This window comes from Panthera leo, chromosome A3 (genome assembly GCF_018350215.1).
Source record: "Panthera leo isolate Ple1 chromosome A3, P.leo_Ple1_pat1.1, whole genome shotgun sequence".
NCBI lineage: Eukaryota > Metazoa > Chordata > Mammalia > Carnivora > Felidae > Panthera > Panthera leo.
In genome coordinates this window covers 62,259,623-62,274,484 of record NC_056681.1, presented here as the reverse complement: position 1 = coordinate 62,274,484, position 14,862 = coordinate 62,259,623, and the positions used below count along the sequence as shown (strand labels likewise).

Genomic DNA, 14,862 nt, shown 5'->3' with positions numbered 1-14,862 from the left:
GGCTTCGTAGGTTGCGGGGACGCAGCGGGCGGGTGCGGCAGCTTGTCAGAGCCTGGCCCTCCAGGTTCTGTGTGCCACCGGTTTCTCCAGGGCAGGAGTCGCCGGTCGCGCCCCAAGGTCTCCGTTCTCTCTTTCCACACCCCCTCAAGGCCCAGTGACCTCGCTTCCTCCTCCTTCCTCACGTGCCTCCTGCCCATTTCTTGGAAGACCCCGTGGGAGGAAGGGGGTCACTTGTCCTGCCACTAGGAGCATGTAAGCCCCGAGGCCAGGGACGGGCCGTTGGGTTGTACCGAACCCCCAATTCCACAGTGGGAACCTAATTTACTGAATCAGTCTTCATATGTCAACATCCTCAGGGCATGGGTTTATTGACCATGCTGGAATCTTAGCGTACCCAGAAGTCTCCAGATTCATAGCCCTTTCCTACAGCTGAGGACACCCGGGGCAGCGGCCCATTTCAGCCACCGCAGGCCCTCCAGACCAGTCACGTGTGGGGAGGACTTTTCAACTGTCTCTATCTGTGGGCATGAATTACAGAATCCAGGCTGGGGCTTGTTTTCCTTACAAGTATCTGGGCCCTCCTTGTACCACTACTTAGATAGGACAGTGGCTTGGTGCACACTGGGTGGTAGTGGGGAAGTTCCATGCTCCACATAGCTGAAGTGTTCAGGACTAACATTCCTGGGGCATAGGTAGGATGGAGGTAGCCTTTCCTCCCCTAAGCTGGTTCAGAGCCCCATCCTCACACAAGCCAGTCCATACAACCTTAAGCTCTTTCTAAGAAGTTCCCCTCCTTTTACCCCTCACTCCCACTTCCCCTTCCCAGAGTTCTGGGAAACCAAGCCCCTCCCCACTCTCCCTGCCTCCCAGTGCCCTAACTTCTCCCTTTGGCCAGAAGCCAAAGCTGGCTTGAAGAGGCTGTGGCTCTGGTCTGGTTCCCAGCCTCACAGCTACCACTGTGGGAAAACACTGGCGCCTGGGCTATTCCCCGACTGGAGAGGGGCACAGGCAGGAGGGTAGAGACAATATTAGGGGCAGCTGACCCAGAACTATAGGGAGGTGAGGTTCGTCCAGCCCAGAATGTTTTAGCCCAAATGTCTTATCCCTACCACAGTAACATTGTTTTCTCGATTTTATTTGTCAATATAAAAATACTCAAATATTTACAACAAATAAATACGCGGGGACACAATAAGTTACACTGTTAGGAGCCCTCCTCCTAGGGCTGGGAGAGGATATGCAATATCCACAGCATGCCCACCCTCTCTCCTCCCTCCCCCTCCCCCCACACAACCTTTCCCAGCCCCATAAGGGAGGACATGTATAAAATACCACTGAACCCCAGGGCCAAGTGGGAGGCCCCTCCCACCCTTGCCCCAAACACACAGGAGAATCCATCTCCCTCCCCCCACCCTGAAAACATTCACAGCCCTAGGAGCAGGACCAGGCCCACCCCAGAGCCCTGGACCCCCCAAAAGGAGCACAGCACCCTGCCCAGCCCACCCCCATATGTACATCGCTGCCCCACACTGGGACAGGTGGGGGTAGGAGAGGCAAAGTGATACAACCCCTTCCCCTTCATAGCTCCAATGACTCACCAGGAGGACCCCCAGGCCAAGGGAAGACTTGACAGAAAAAGGAAGACTATCACACACACACATACAGGCACACACACAGAAACAGAAAGACTATGTCACACACACACACACATGCACACACCCACATACACGTACATATAGATACAAACACACCCACATCTCCAACTTCTGCCTTGAAAAGTTTTGGCTGCTGGGGTCCCATGTGTCCGTGATTCACAGCCCCTCACAGAGAGGAGGAAGATGCCTTCTGCGAGGCTGGTGCCCTGGTGAGCCACACCAAGTGGCAGTGCCCGTGCTGAGCAGAGCAGGTCCTCATGGCCGGACGGGTGCTGGGCAGGGTCTGTCCCAGGCCGAGCAGGTGCCCGTGCCATGTCCCTGAGGTAGCTGATGCCTGTGCAAAAGTAGGAGCTGCACCTCCCACGCTGCCCCTGTGAAGCGGTGGGGGCCCCTCATACCGAGGACTCCTCAGGATTGGAGTCCGGCAGCGGCTGGCGCTGCTGCAGTTTGCGCCTCAGTTCATCAGCGAGCTCTGGCAGCGGGTGCCCAAGCCCGCCGCGGTCCTCCCCTCCCAGCTGTAAGCGGACGTAGCCATTGGCATTTGAGTTCCGCCCGCCCCCCAGGTGAAGCCGGGTCGGAGAAGGCAGGGGCTGGCCGGGGATGCCTGGAGGTGGAGAAGGGGGCCCGCCCCCGGGCTGGCAGCGAGCGTGTCCAGGCACAATCTTGAGGGAGCCGTCCGAGTAGTAGTAGCCAACAGGATCCCAGAGTTTCTCATCGGCCTCAGGGCCAGGCCTGAACGGGGGGCTGGTAGGCTCCTTGGGCAGCTCCAGAGGGTACACCAGGGTCCTCTCCGCCGCCTTGGCACCTTTCTCCAGTTCCTCCCGCAGCCGCCGGCGCAGGGACAAAACAAGCAGCAGCAGTACCAGGCACACGGCCCCCAGGGCCACCACAGCCAGCCACACCAGCCCCAGGTTTTCCAAGGGTGCCCGGGCCTCCAGGGTCACCGATGGACCCGCCACCACAGCCACCAGGTAGCCTTCAGCAGCCAGCCGCGCCCCCTGCTCCTCTGAAAAGCAGTGGTAGGCCCCGGCGTGGCGGGGCTGGGCAGCCATCACAACCAGGGCCTGTAGGCGGGCATCATAGAGGAAGGAGCCGGGCTGTTCGGCAGGCAGGTCCCGGCCCCCAAAGGTCCAGCGGGCATGGGCCAAATTGGAAGAGAGGCGGCAGGGCAGCACCAGGTCTGTGCCTGCCACCACGGTGATGTTTTTGGGTGTGAGCCTGACTGCAGCAGTAGAGAAAGAGAAAGCAGAGTTAGCACAGGAAACTCAGGGCCACGGGGAGATGCAGACATTCCAGCTCTGGCCTAGGGCCCGTCCTACTGGGAGAGGGACAGAAAAGACAGCTCACCTTTCTTATTGCCACGGAGGTTACAAATGCCTGAGGTGTCTGAGACTGTCACGTGCTGGATCAGCAAGGACCTGGTGGGGGAAGCAGGGTCTATGGGCATCCTGACTCCAACCACCCTGCCCTTCATCCCTGGTCCTAGCATGTGCAGAGACCCACTCACCCAGAGTGGCCACCCACGGTCACACAGCGGCTGGTGTTGACACTCCAGGCACAGTAGGGGTCCCGAGCGAGGACGCAGTCTGCGCAAGAGCGGTACTTCATGCAGTCAGCCAGGGGCAGCTGAACCAGCTGAGAGCGGGAGCCTGCAAAGAGAAGCTTCTGCAAGAGAAGCGAGGCACAGGACAGTCAGCCAGGCCAGGACATGGCCCAGGGGCAGCTTGGACTGCTACATGAGAGCAAAGGGGCAAAAGGAGCCAAAGCAGGAAGAGGGCAGTGCTGAAGTCTGAGGAGAGAAATCGAAGGACCAGAGAACACGCAGCGGGCTTATTACAAGCCATACACAATCCTAAGCACCTTATAGATGTGACCTTCTTAGATAGGAACAGCAGAACCACGAGGCTGAGGAATATAATCACACACACGCACACACACACACACACACTCCAGTACAGTATAAATAGTTCAGGAAGTGTGTTTTCCGCTAGGCCCGTCAGCCTTCACAATAGCACGAGCATAGCATAAGGTGTTTTCCTCTCTTTGAATGGTGACTGCCAATCTGTGTGTTTCTTCAACTACAGACTTTCTTTCTGCCATTATTCCATGTTCTGGAGAACAATTTGAGCCACGATAGTTGGTCAAAGGCAAGCACATGAAAGTTCAGGGGTGTCACAAACAGACCAGAAGGGGAGGGTAGCACTTTGGGGAAATGGTGAACGGGTTGGGACTGGAGGACAACTGGCAGCCAGTAGGAAAGCATCATGAGCGCATCATAACAAATGCAGTCCAAGAGGCCCGACCAACAGTGGCACCATCAGAGAAGAGGCTGTACACAACCTCAAGGGGTCCGAAGGAAGCGTGGAGAGCAGCTGCCAAGGCCCAATGCTGGGAACACAGCCCCGTGGGGACCTGGCTATATATAACGCCCGCGGAGCACAGATTCCGTGAGCACTCGTTTCCTGGAACTTGCCCAAGCTAAGTGAGGTGTGCTCGAGTGCCTCCCCACCCCTGTACTGGCCAAGCAAAGGACTAGGGAAGGTGTAGGGACAGGTGGGTGGGGCCTGATTACTACCTTGCTCCGGGATAGGACCAAGCTTTCCACAGGCTCCTGGTCAAACACCTGTAGCTCCTCGATCAGGTGGACCCAGGGCCCCAGGCTCACAGCCTTAAGCAGCCAGCCGTCTCCTGTGGGGGTTGAGGGAGGACAGGCATAAATGAAAGGACACGGGGCCCCTGGGGCATCTCCAGATCTCCTTGCCCCAGACACACAGGCCTTCTTCCAGCCTCCAGTAGCCATGCCCACATAGCCACGTGCCTACCTGTGCCAATGAACAGCACTGTATAGGTGGCTCCATCAAGTCCTGTAACCCGGTCAGCCACCAGGTGGGTGAAGTTGGTGTCCTTCTTCACAAGCAAGGGCCGGCCCCACCGAGGCCCTACTTGCTCCTCCATCAGTGGGTGCTTCTTGATGAAGTTGAGGGTGTTATCAGGCAGCTCTAGAGAACTGGTATAGCCATGGCGTCGGTGCCAGTTGTTGATGCACTGGGGAGGAGTGAAGGGGGGAGAGCTGTCAGCATGTGGGAATGGTACTGCGGCTGAGGGCAGGAGCCCATCCCTGCTCTGGAGGACTCACCGAGCCTGGCCGTGGGCTGGGTACTGGGTCAGTATAGCGGCCCCACTTCTGGGCTTGCTCACGGTACTCCTTGTAGGGACCCTCAAATACCCTCTGGATCTCTTCCAACTGGTACTCGCAGACTGCTGACAGGTCCACATCGCCCCTGTGAGGACAAGGGAGAGACCCCGAGTCAGGCGTGGTGCCCACTTTACTCCAGCTCATGGCAAGTACCGGGAAGACAGGGACCAGCACAAAGCAGTCGTGGGCGTGTGCAATGTTGTTGCCAGCTTTAATATACCACTGGGGGCAGGGCACTGTGCATCTCCCCCAGGGAGGCTTTGAAAAGGGGCAGATGCCCAACATCTTCCTTGGCTTCCGGTCAACTGACCACTTGGACTTCACCCAGAAGACTGTACTCATCAACCATCCCTAACCCACAGATCCCTTCCTCCCACCCCTAAGGATTCCTGGCCAACTCACCATCGTGCACGAAAAACCCCAAAGAAGGTGGTGTTGTGCCAAGAGGCATCCTGCAGGGTGTGCAGTGCCTGCAGTTGGTTGAAGTAGAGCTGCCAGTCGGGGGCAGAGCACACCAGCCTCGCCTTCAGGAACGTGGTCCACTTCCTCTGCAGGGTCCGTGCACCCCCCATGTCGCCCTGGCAGATGGCAAGGGGACACTGCCAGTCAGTCCTGCCAAGCCGGCAGGGCTCCCAGGGCTCGCCACTGCAGGACTCCGTACCTTGCAGACTCGGGCTACCCGAGCCACCACCTGTTCCGCATAGCAATCATACTCCACTGCCCGCTCACTGAAGAAGAAGTAGACCTTGTCGTCGTCCCCTGTGAAGCTGCCCACACTCTCTGGTATGTAGGCAGAGCCTACAAAATGAGGTTCTACAGGAAAGAGAGAAGGGTTAGCAGGGGAGGGGGTCCTGGGACCCTTGCAGGGCCCCCCACCCATGGCTCCCCCTGTCCGCACGCCAGTTCCTCCAGGCTCACCATTGAGCCAGAAAGCCAGGTATTCTGTCTTCATGGAGTGGTGAGGCCCCATGTTGCGCAGGATAACAGGCTCTGTACCTAGGAAGTTGTTGAGCGTGGCCGAGTACAGCTCGCCATCTATGGGAGACACATGATCAGGTAGACCAGAAGTGACGTGAAGACACATTCGGGACACACAGCCCCAAAGCGAGAACAAGTTCTGGGGGACTCCCCAGCCTGCAGCAGGGACAGCCACTCACCCACAAGGAGGCCAGTGTGGCCCTTGGCTGGGTCATAGGGACATTTCCCCTTCCCATCCTCAAACTCTCCACGCTCCAAAGTGAAGGTAAGCATGTCCTAGGGGTAGGGAAGAGACGAGGAGGAGGAGATGCAGAAGTGCCCGGGAGGGAGTCCAGAGAAGGGCAAGGAAGGGGACTGAAAGGAGAAAACAGCACTCACGATGTAGGTGCATTTGGGCTGGAAGGCGTAGGTACCACAGACGTACAGATGGGATGTGTTGTAGGGCTGCAGGAAGCGGATAAAGTTGAAACACTCCGTCTGGGGAGAGAAAAGCACCCAGTTAAAGTATGAGGACCTGGCACTTGGCACACAAAAACCAAGAATGGGTCTGGGACCAAGGGAGAGGGTGGGGGTGGGGTAGTCAGCATGCACTGCGAGGCCTGGCTGGTATCAGGGGCTCTGGCTTTCCTGGTGGTATCCTGAGCACTCACCTGGTTACTCTTCCCTTTCTGGATACACTCGGCCTTCTTCTCAGCTGGTGCCTCCCACGAGATCTAGGAAGAGGAGGGGGCACATCAACATCCCAGGTACACACTGAGCATGTACCACAAGCATGGCCTGTGGCAGCCACATGGGGACACCAAGTGAGGACACACAGACCCCATTCTTTGGGACAGAAGAAGAGGACAGAAGCCCCAACCCGTCCCAAAGCTGTAGGTGGGGGAAAGCAGCATGCCCACTCTGCCAGGAGGGTGGACCTGGACACTGAGCAAGATTTCCACAGGGGAGAACAGCATAGGGGCAGCAGGGTTGAGGGGACAGCTTGATCAAGCAAAGCCCCCCTTTGGGCCCTGCCACTCTCATCACTCCTGTGTGCCTCCCGCTCCCAACCACCCCCATTCCGCCCCCCACCCCACCCCCCGCCTCTCACCGCTCCTTGCAGCTCCAGCGCCTCCACGCTGAAGGCAAACAGGGCCTCCCGGGCCCCCACATACAGAAGTCCTGTCTGCTCAGTCAGGGTCAATGTCAGGAAGTCCTGGATGCCCGTTTGGGAGAACCGCCGCACTACTGTGGCCAGCTCTGCAGGGACAAGGGGGTAGTGAGCAGGGTGGTGAATGGGAAGGCCTTCCTGGAGCTCCAGGCATCCCCCTCCCCCCAGAATTAGCCTTCCTCTCTACAGTGGTCTCCTGGGCCCAATCACCCCTGTTCCCACACTGCAGCCAGCACCCCACAAGCAGATGCCAGCCAAGCACCCTGACTGGCAATAAAGGGCCTTCTTTAATAGCCTTTTGGCTCTAACAGCTCCACCCAAGCCTCCCTGGCCTTTCCCAGCCTGGGAGGAGGCAAATCTGGGCTGGTAAGGAGGAAGGAAAGATATCTCAGCCACAGCTTCCGGCCAGAGGAAGCCATCAGACTGATGGCCCTTACTCTCAGGGTCAGCAGCACCTCTGGCTGCTGAGCTGGGCTCTTCCCTCTCCCAGCTTCCTCTGCTACTGCTTCCTTTTTCACTGCCTGCTACCCACATCAGGGTCTGGCCAGGCCCTGGCCCCTGATCCAGTAGAGCAGTAGGTACAGAAGTTGTAATCACTCCTTGCCTTTGGAAACTCTTCACTCCAGCAGGACCTAAATCCAGGCTGCCAGAAAAACGAGAGCAACTGGCTGCTGGGACAAACAGGGATGACAGGAAGACTTAGTTGGGGCTAGGAGGTCAAGCCAGGGTGGTCAAGGGAAACCAGAAGCTGGGGACCACAGACAGAAACTGAAGCCTTGGGGCTGGGAAGCCTCGTTGTCATTCACCATGCAAAGTACTACAATATTAATATAGTCACAGGATTCCTACATCAACCCCCAAAATAGCTGCTGACCTGTCCTCAGGGTCCCCCTAAACCAGTCTTAGTCTTTTGAGCCAGACACAGGCTGGCAAGGGAGGGCTTCATTAGCACCCGAGTGGAGCCTGTGGGAGGTGAGCTCATCCCAGGTCCCCAGAGCACAGTGATGATACAAACACCTGACATCATCTCTTACTACAGGTGTGTGTGCTCAAAGGACTGTCAAGTCTGCTGTCCCCCCAATGAGCACATGCATAAACACATCCAGGGCCACCAGAGGGCACAAGTGTCAGGGCAGCAGAGGGGGTCTATTAGGGTTGATAAGGGGGCTCCTGGGGGCAGAGAGCTAGAAAGACTTTGGGGAAGGGGGTGACACTCTTTGCTTTATGCCTGTCCTGGCTCAGTTTTGTCTCTGTGGGCTCTCAGTGTAAGCGCTAGTTCCAGAAGTAAAGCATGGAAGAGTGATAGAGAATGGTCTCTCTTCTTGCATAACAGGACCAGACAGGTCCTGTCTGAAGGAGAGATATCCCAGGACTCCCAGTTCTGGGTCCCTGGGGTCACTCACTCACATTTCTTAGAAAGCTGTGTCTGATACATTGGTGGGTTTTGAGCCCAATAACAGAATAAAGCTGGCATGATCTAGAAGCAATTGCTCTTCTCCCCCGAGTACCTCCTGGCCTTCCTCCTGAGGACTTTAGGCACTCACCCCCAGAAGATACCGTCTTCCGGGGCACCAGGTTCCACCACACCTCAGCCCCAATGCCCAGGCCCCACAGCCCCACTGCCAGCAGCCAGACAGCCCAGTGTGGGGCCATGGCAAACGCCCCGGCTCTAAGCTCCAGGCCAGCTGCCCTGCTGGGGGAAAAGAAAGGGTCAGAATCATAGCCAGAGAAAACAGACCGGAAGGGGGCCCACACAAGCCCATGCCGGGGAGGCAGTGACAGGCTTTCCCAGGAGGCCCCTGGATTCCCCACTTGCCCAGTCCTCGGAGCAAAGACCTAGTCCCCTCCCACACCTGGGTCCAGCCCCCACAGGTTTGGAAGGAGCTGGGGTCCCCCAGAGGGGAGGAGAGGAGCTGAATCAGCTGGAGGAATGGACACTCCAAGAAGCCTTCTCTAGCCCCCAGGCTCTCACCCACTCCCTCTCAACAGGAAGTTGTTTGAGAAAATAAAAAGGGGGCCCCCCTCCCCCACACTCAGGCCTGACAGATTTGAGGATTTCTTAAAATAACCTCTGGAAGCAGGACCTGCCCCCACTAGGGCTCCAGCCAGCCCCAAGATGTACTTCTGGCACGCAAACCCCTTGGCAGGGTGAAGGGGCATACGGTGGGTGGGCGGTGGCAGAAGCCCCCCAAGGAGGGAGACTTAATGCAGCAGGCGTGAGAGGGTCCCGGCCCCAGCCTCTCCCCTCCCCCAGCGCAGACAATAGCCAGGCAGAGCCCCAAACACCGGTTCCACATCAGCAGGGCCGAAGTGGGGCCGGGAGCCGAAGGGGCCCAGCTTCCCGAGGCCCCTTTGTTGCCCAAGAAGGGAGGCAGGAAGTGGGTGGGATGGGCGTGGAAATGACCCGGGCCTCATCCTGTTCCTCGCACAGCCTCCTAAGAGACACTAACCCTCGGGCTGAGAGGTGGCGGGACAACAGAGCCGGCTCCAGTCTAATCAGGGATCTCCCCACGACGCTCTCAGGCGGGGGCGGGGGGAGACGAGGGGTGGGTGGGGAGCGCGAGAGGGGTTCCTCTTCGACCGCGGGGGACGCCCGGTGCAGGACAGGCGCCTGCTGCGCTCCCCCAGGATCTGACAAACCTTCCCAACTCAGGGGTTGCGCCCCCGGGACCCCAGCCTGGGCAAGCCATCTGGATTAATTTCTACTGCTCTAGCCCTCCAGTGCCAGGTACAGAGACACAGAATCTGGGGACCTGCTCACCCCAAAACAAAGGGTACCCGCCAAGACCTCGTCCTTGATCACCACCACCGCCCCCCGCCCCCCCCGGATTCTCCCCTCCCCCAGCTCCCGGGATTTGAACGCAAACAAAGCGGCGGCGCTGGGAGCGTGGCGAGCCCGGCCTGCGGACGCCCCCTGTCGGCCCAGTATCCCAGCACTGGAAGGGCGGGGGGCTGGGGATACGTTCACCCCTCCCTCCTCCGTCCCCCCAACACACCCCCAGCCTTCCCTCTGCCCCTCACCCTAGGCGAGGGCCAGACCCCGCGGCGCGCTCGGAGAATCGGCCAGCACACTGGTTCCCCCACCCCCAGCTCTTCCCAGGGCGGGGAAGCAGGGGCACGGCTGGGTGGGGGCTGGAGGAGCGCGGGGCCCAGGCGGTGCGCCCCCCACACTCGCCCACCCGGACCACGGGTGGCACGAACAGGGCTTCCGCGGCTGCAGGGTGAGCGCTCCTGCCGGGGACTGTGCGGCCCGGCTCGGGTCGGGAGCTTGGCTTTCCAGGACAACCCGCCTCCTCAGCCTGAGCAGGCGGGCGGGCGGGGGGCCGCGGCAGGGAAATCCGATCCCACAACATCGGCCTCAGTCCAAGCCCGCCCCAAACTTTCCGTCGGGGGTGGGGGAGCAGGGGGCAGCTCGGGGGCCTGGAGAGGATTCTGGCTGCCGACCTGACAGCAAGGGGGACCCCCGGTCCCATCAGCCCCGCTCCCCCTGACCAGTCTGCGCCTCCGGACGCTATGGCTGCGGGCACTGCTCGCCCGGCTCCCGAGCCCCCGCCTGGCAGCCCGCGGGGGGCGCAGGAAGGATCTCGGACGGACAGCTGTCCCCGCTGCTACCCCTCCCTGCGCCCCCAGACTCAGTCCCTCGCGCGTGCGGCAGCCCCTGACCGAGTCGGGGGACAAAGCGGCGGCCCCGGAGCCCTGGCGCTCCCGCCCCGCGCTACCCTGGCCTCACTCACCTCTTCTTCGCGGCTTGAATCCCTGGGCGCCGCCCTCGCGTTGGGCTTGGATCACGGTCCGCCCCTACCCGCGCGCCACCGCCCGCCTGCGCGCGCCCGCCCGCCCTCCTCCGCTGTCCCCTCTGCCACCGCCCCTCGGTCCCGGTTCGGCTCGGCGCCCCTGGGCTCGGGCTCCCCGCGCCACCGCGCCGGGCGCCGGCTCTTTCTCCAGAGCTGCCGCCGCTCTCCGCCCCCTCCCCCCTGACGTCAGGCGGGGTGGGAGGGGGTCGAGCGGAGACCGGGGGCGGGACGCTAAGGCCTGCCCCGGAGGGGGCTGAGACCCGCCGCGACCCGCCGGTCTCCCACCTCCCCGCCCGCGGGCTCCGACCCCCGACCCTCCCCGCGCCCTGCCGCCCAGCGCCTCGAAGTCGCGGACTGCGCCACCGTGCCGGGAGGTGGGGCGGGGGAGGGACTCCGGGCATTGCCTTAGGGGGATCGGACTCACCCGGTCTTTCTGAAGTGTCCCCTAAGGCCAACTGCGGACTGGGCGGCCGGAGTCAGGAATGGGGTTGAGGGGCTCCCCACGCTGCAGTTGCAGGAACGAACGCAAGCAAGCCACCTCGCAGCGAGTATCCGAGGGAGGGGTGCAGGAGAAACCGAGGCTCCTCTTCGGGGCGGACCTAAGTGGTCTCTCTTTTGCCCCCCAGTTCTACTTCGTTTCTTGGCCCCAACGCCCACTGGCCCCCCAGTCAGACTGGAACGGGTCTTACCAGCCAGGATGACCCACTCATCTCCCGCGAGTCTGCCCCTTGTTTTTCATGCTCCACACAGAGGGGCAGCAGCACCCTTACCCAGCTCCCGGTGAAGACAACCCTCCACTCCTGTTGCACAGAGCCTACCCCCAAGAAATGACTCCTTCTGATGCCACTGGGTGACTGAATAACAAGTGACATGAGCCCTGGTTTTCAGATGAAAGCGGCTGAGGGGAGCCGCGCTGGAGAACCAACCACCACCTTTAGAACAGCCTGCCTCTGCCCACACTGGCTCCTAGAAGTCACTTGTAGCTCTGGCCTCGGTGCTGGGGTGGACCTTGCCAGCTGGTTCTCGGAGCTGGGCAGGTGGACAAACTCCAGGGAGGCCGGCCCACCGGCACCCAGACACAGATGCCTCCTCTTGGCTAAGGGCAAATGACAGAGGTAGAGTCTGGAGCCCCGAGGCTCTGGTGGTAACTTTAAGCGGGTGCAGTCCTGGAGGGGAGGAACACTAGGGCCCCGTCAGCAGATCTGGATTATAAATCAGTCCCGACAGGAGCTTTTGTTCTGAGTTAAAACTTGGCATCTGAAAGTGGAGACCAGAAGAGTAGTGGAGATAATTGGGAAAAGCAGCCCAGTTTGGATTCAGTAACAATCGGGTCTTTGCTGGTACACATAAAGGCCCCTTCTCCCGCACTGGCCAAAGCCACATTTCACAGCTCCTTTCCACCAGAAAAAAAGCTGTGATCTTGGAGATGGCTGAAGATAGAGGGCAAGCCAGTTAACAATTAGCATGGGGTGGGCAGGGAAGGAGCTGTGCTTCAGCTGGCAGGGAGGAAGGTGTGTAGGACTCATCCAGGTTAGACCCTGGGTCTATTTGTAAGTGGAAGTAAACTGATATGCAAATACACCTTACATTTGTTCTGTGCTTTAGACTTTGCAATCTGCCTTCACATACATTTCCTCACATCATCCTCATGGCCACCCTTTAAAAGGTAGGTATTGTTTCTCCGATTGTATAGATAAAAGGAGTCTTAGAAGGGTTAAGCAACCTGCTTAAAGTCACGTTGATAATTAGCAAGGTCAGAATGTCAAATCAGGTCTCGGGATTCCCAATTCTGTCTTTCCACCAAGTCAGAGTGTATCCAGACAACTTTTAAGCCCCAGTGTATTCCCTGCTGTTTTTCCTCACCTCCACTCCCACCCCCACCAGGCAGAGACTTGAGCTCCTGGCTCCACCTGCAAAATGGCCCCAGTGGAAAGTTTCAAAAGGTGGTTTGGTTTCACTGGCAGGGACAGTCTTCTGTGCCTTATGGCAGGCTTTTCTGTTCCTGCTAACAGACTCTGGGAGCCCTTCCCTCCCAAATGCTCCTCAAAGATAAAGCTGCAGCTCCCCCGCTCCCCTCTTCTACCTTCACTCATTTCCTGCTGTGTTCTGTTCATTTCCAGCACTAGCCTTTTCTGTGGGTGGGTGGGCAGAGGATAAAGTTTCCTGCATGACTACTTGCTCATGATTCATACTTATTAATAAAAGCACAACTGGTCAAAAATGAGGATTCCTGGGTTTTAAATTAAGAAAAAAAAATACACTAAAAAAAAAAAAAAGAGAAAGAAAAGGCTCCCGTACCTATCCTGTCTCCCTAGGGCCTGTCTGGCATATTCTTTTTAAGGAACCCACCCACCCTTCAGGCCTTGGCCTTGACAGACCCTCCTGCTCACCTGCTTGTGGCCAAGTCAAGGAAAGGCACAGATATGCTAAATGCCTTCTGAGGTTCTCTAAGGATCCACTGGCAGCTCAGCGCAGGCCAGTCCCTACAGATGGGCCCTGGAAGCTTTTTTTTTTTTTTTAAGTTTTATTTTTATTTATTTTGAGAGAGCACAAGCAAGGGGTGGGGGGGGGGGGAGAGAATCCCAAGCAGGCTCTGCACTGCCAGCACAGAGTCCAACCTGGGGCTTGAACCCATGAACTGTGAGATCATGGCTTGATCTAAAGTCAGGCGCTTAACTGACTGAACCACCCAGGCGCCCCGGGCCCAGGAGTCTTATCTGAACAGCAAGCCCCCTCTTTTTCCTCCACATGTTGGTCATGTGCCATGGTGTCCCTCATTTGGGTTCTTTACCCCTAGCTCTCATGAGGCAGTTTTTGGACGGGGGAATGGAGCCCAGGGTTCACCCTGGGGTTCTTCAGTCAGCACTGCCTTGCCAAGTTCCAATGGATGCAGGAACTGTTGTCATCCCACAGAAGGGGAAATGAGAAAGCCTGGGTGAGCTACCCTTTGGGGATCTTTCTGAGGGCTTGGGGACTGAGGTGAGTGGGGACATAGGAAAAGGACTTCCTCTTTCTACTTCCTCCTAAAGGAGAGTTATCAAAGCTGTCCACCTGGGAAGCCTTTCCCTTCCCAGCCCCTCCCTGCCACCATCACCAAGAGGAAGCAGGAAAACATCCGTCATCACAGCCCCGGATGCTGCTTTTCCAGTGGCTTCAATCAGGATATCCCTCAGCCTTTTCCCAGGGGCTTAGAGATCTGGAAAGGGCAAGCAGTGAAGTTGCCAGCACCACTGTGGAATTCTTGGCCTAGAGGAGATTGAGTCTCTAACTGGTCCCGGGCCCGTTTGAGAAGATGTGGTCAGCTCCCAGCCAGTTCCAGAGAGGGCCTGTTACATGTCCCAGGGAATATCAGACGCCCTTGGGTGATCTCGAAGTGCACCCCTCTGCTCAGGTTACAGCTAGGTCTCTGGAGGAACTGAGTACTCACCAACACCTCCTTTCTCCTTGGTATCTATTTCCCTCTTGGGGATGAGTGTGTTTGGGGAGCAGGGGAGGAGGGGTCAGTGCACAAGAATCAGGATTGGGGAGAAGGGCTCCAGATGTCTATGCTGATGGACAGCACCATCTTTTTCTCATAGCCACATAGAGGCGGCTTCAAGAACTGGAAACTCCCCTGTTCAGCCTCTCGGGCCTCTCTACTCCCTCTCTGCCCTTGGCAGTGAGAACAAAGAGGGGAAATTTCAAAGGTGATTTCCAGGTTTCCAGAGCAAACTGAAGAGCTGAGGATTAACTGTCAGGATGTGCAGTGTCAGAAGCAGGGGCAGCCCTGAGGGAGGTGAAGGAGGTTGGCTCACCAGAGCCTTTGCTCTTTTATCAGAGGATCTCAGGCCTACCTGATGCCGCTGCGGCCTCAGTGGTGCTCCGGCCAGGAGGGCCTGTGATGCAGCCAGGAACAGAAACCAGAACTCTCAGTCGAGTCACCCTGGGCATCCAAGTCACCCTGGCCAAGGACTTCTTCCACCTCTCACCTGGCAAAGGGAACATGGCAGGGAGATGACCCAGAACTCTGCCCTCTGAATTATAGATGCCCCCAGCTCCCAGCATTCTGGGCACCCAGCAAGGGAGGCAGCCATGTCTAAAACAGGCCCA

The 14,862-nt window shown here is 58.4% G+C and overlaps 1 protein-coding gene across 4 annotated transcripts; it reads right to left on the bottom strand.

Annotated features, from left to right (window-relative positions):
* Positions 1-1,131: 1,131 nt before the first annotated feature.
* On the bottom strand, positions 1,132-14,746 carry SEMA4C (semaphorin 4C). 4 transcript variants are annotated; one of them, XM_042932084.1, is made up of 15 exons: positions 14,607-14,746; positions 8,524-8,672; positions 6,920-7,068; positions 6,480-6,542; positions 6,208-6,306; positions 6,009-6,105; positions 5,770-5,886; positions 5,513-5,664; positions 5,254-5,429; positions 4,792-4,936; positions 4,478-4,700; positions 4,231-4,343; positions 3,163-3,320; positions 3,003-3,073; positions 1,132-2,877 (listed from the first exon to the last, which is right to left on the bottom strand). In XM_042932084.1, the coding sequence occupies exons 2-15, from the start codon at positions 8,630-8,632 to the stop codon at positions 2,048-2,050; spliced, it is 2,502 nt and encodes an 833-aa protein (XP_042788018.1). In that variant the 5' UTR covers positions 8,633-8,672; positions 14,607-14,746; the 3' UTR covers positions 1,132-2,047. The 4 variants fall into 4 exon arrangements, with proteins under 4 accessions (XP_042788018.1, XP_042788019.1, XP_042788017.1 ...); XM_042932085.1 differs by having other exon boundaries at positions 8,524-8,669; XM_042932083.1 differs by lacking the exon at positions 14,607-14,746 and adding an exon at positions 10,714-10,920.
* Between the last annotated feature and the right edge of the window lie 116 nt (positions 14,747-14,862).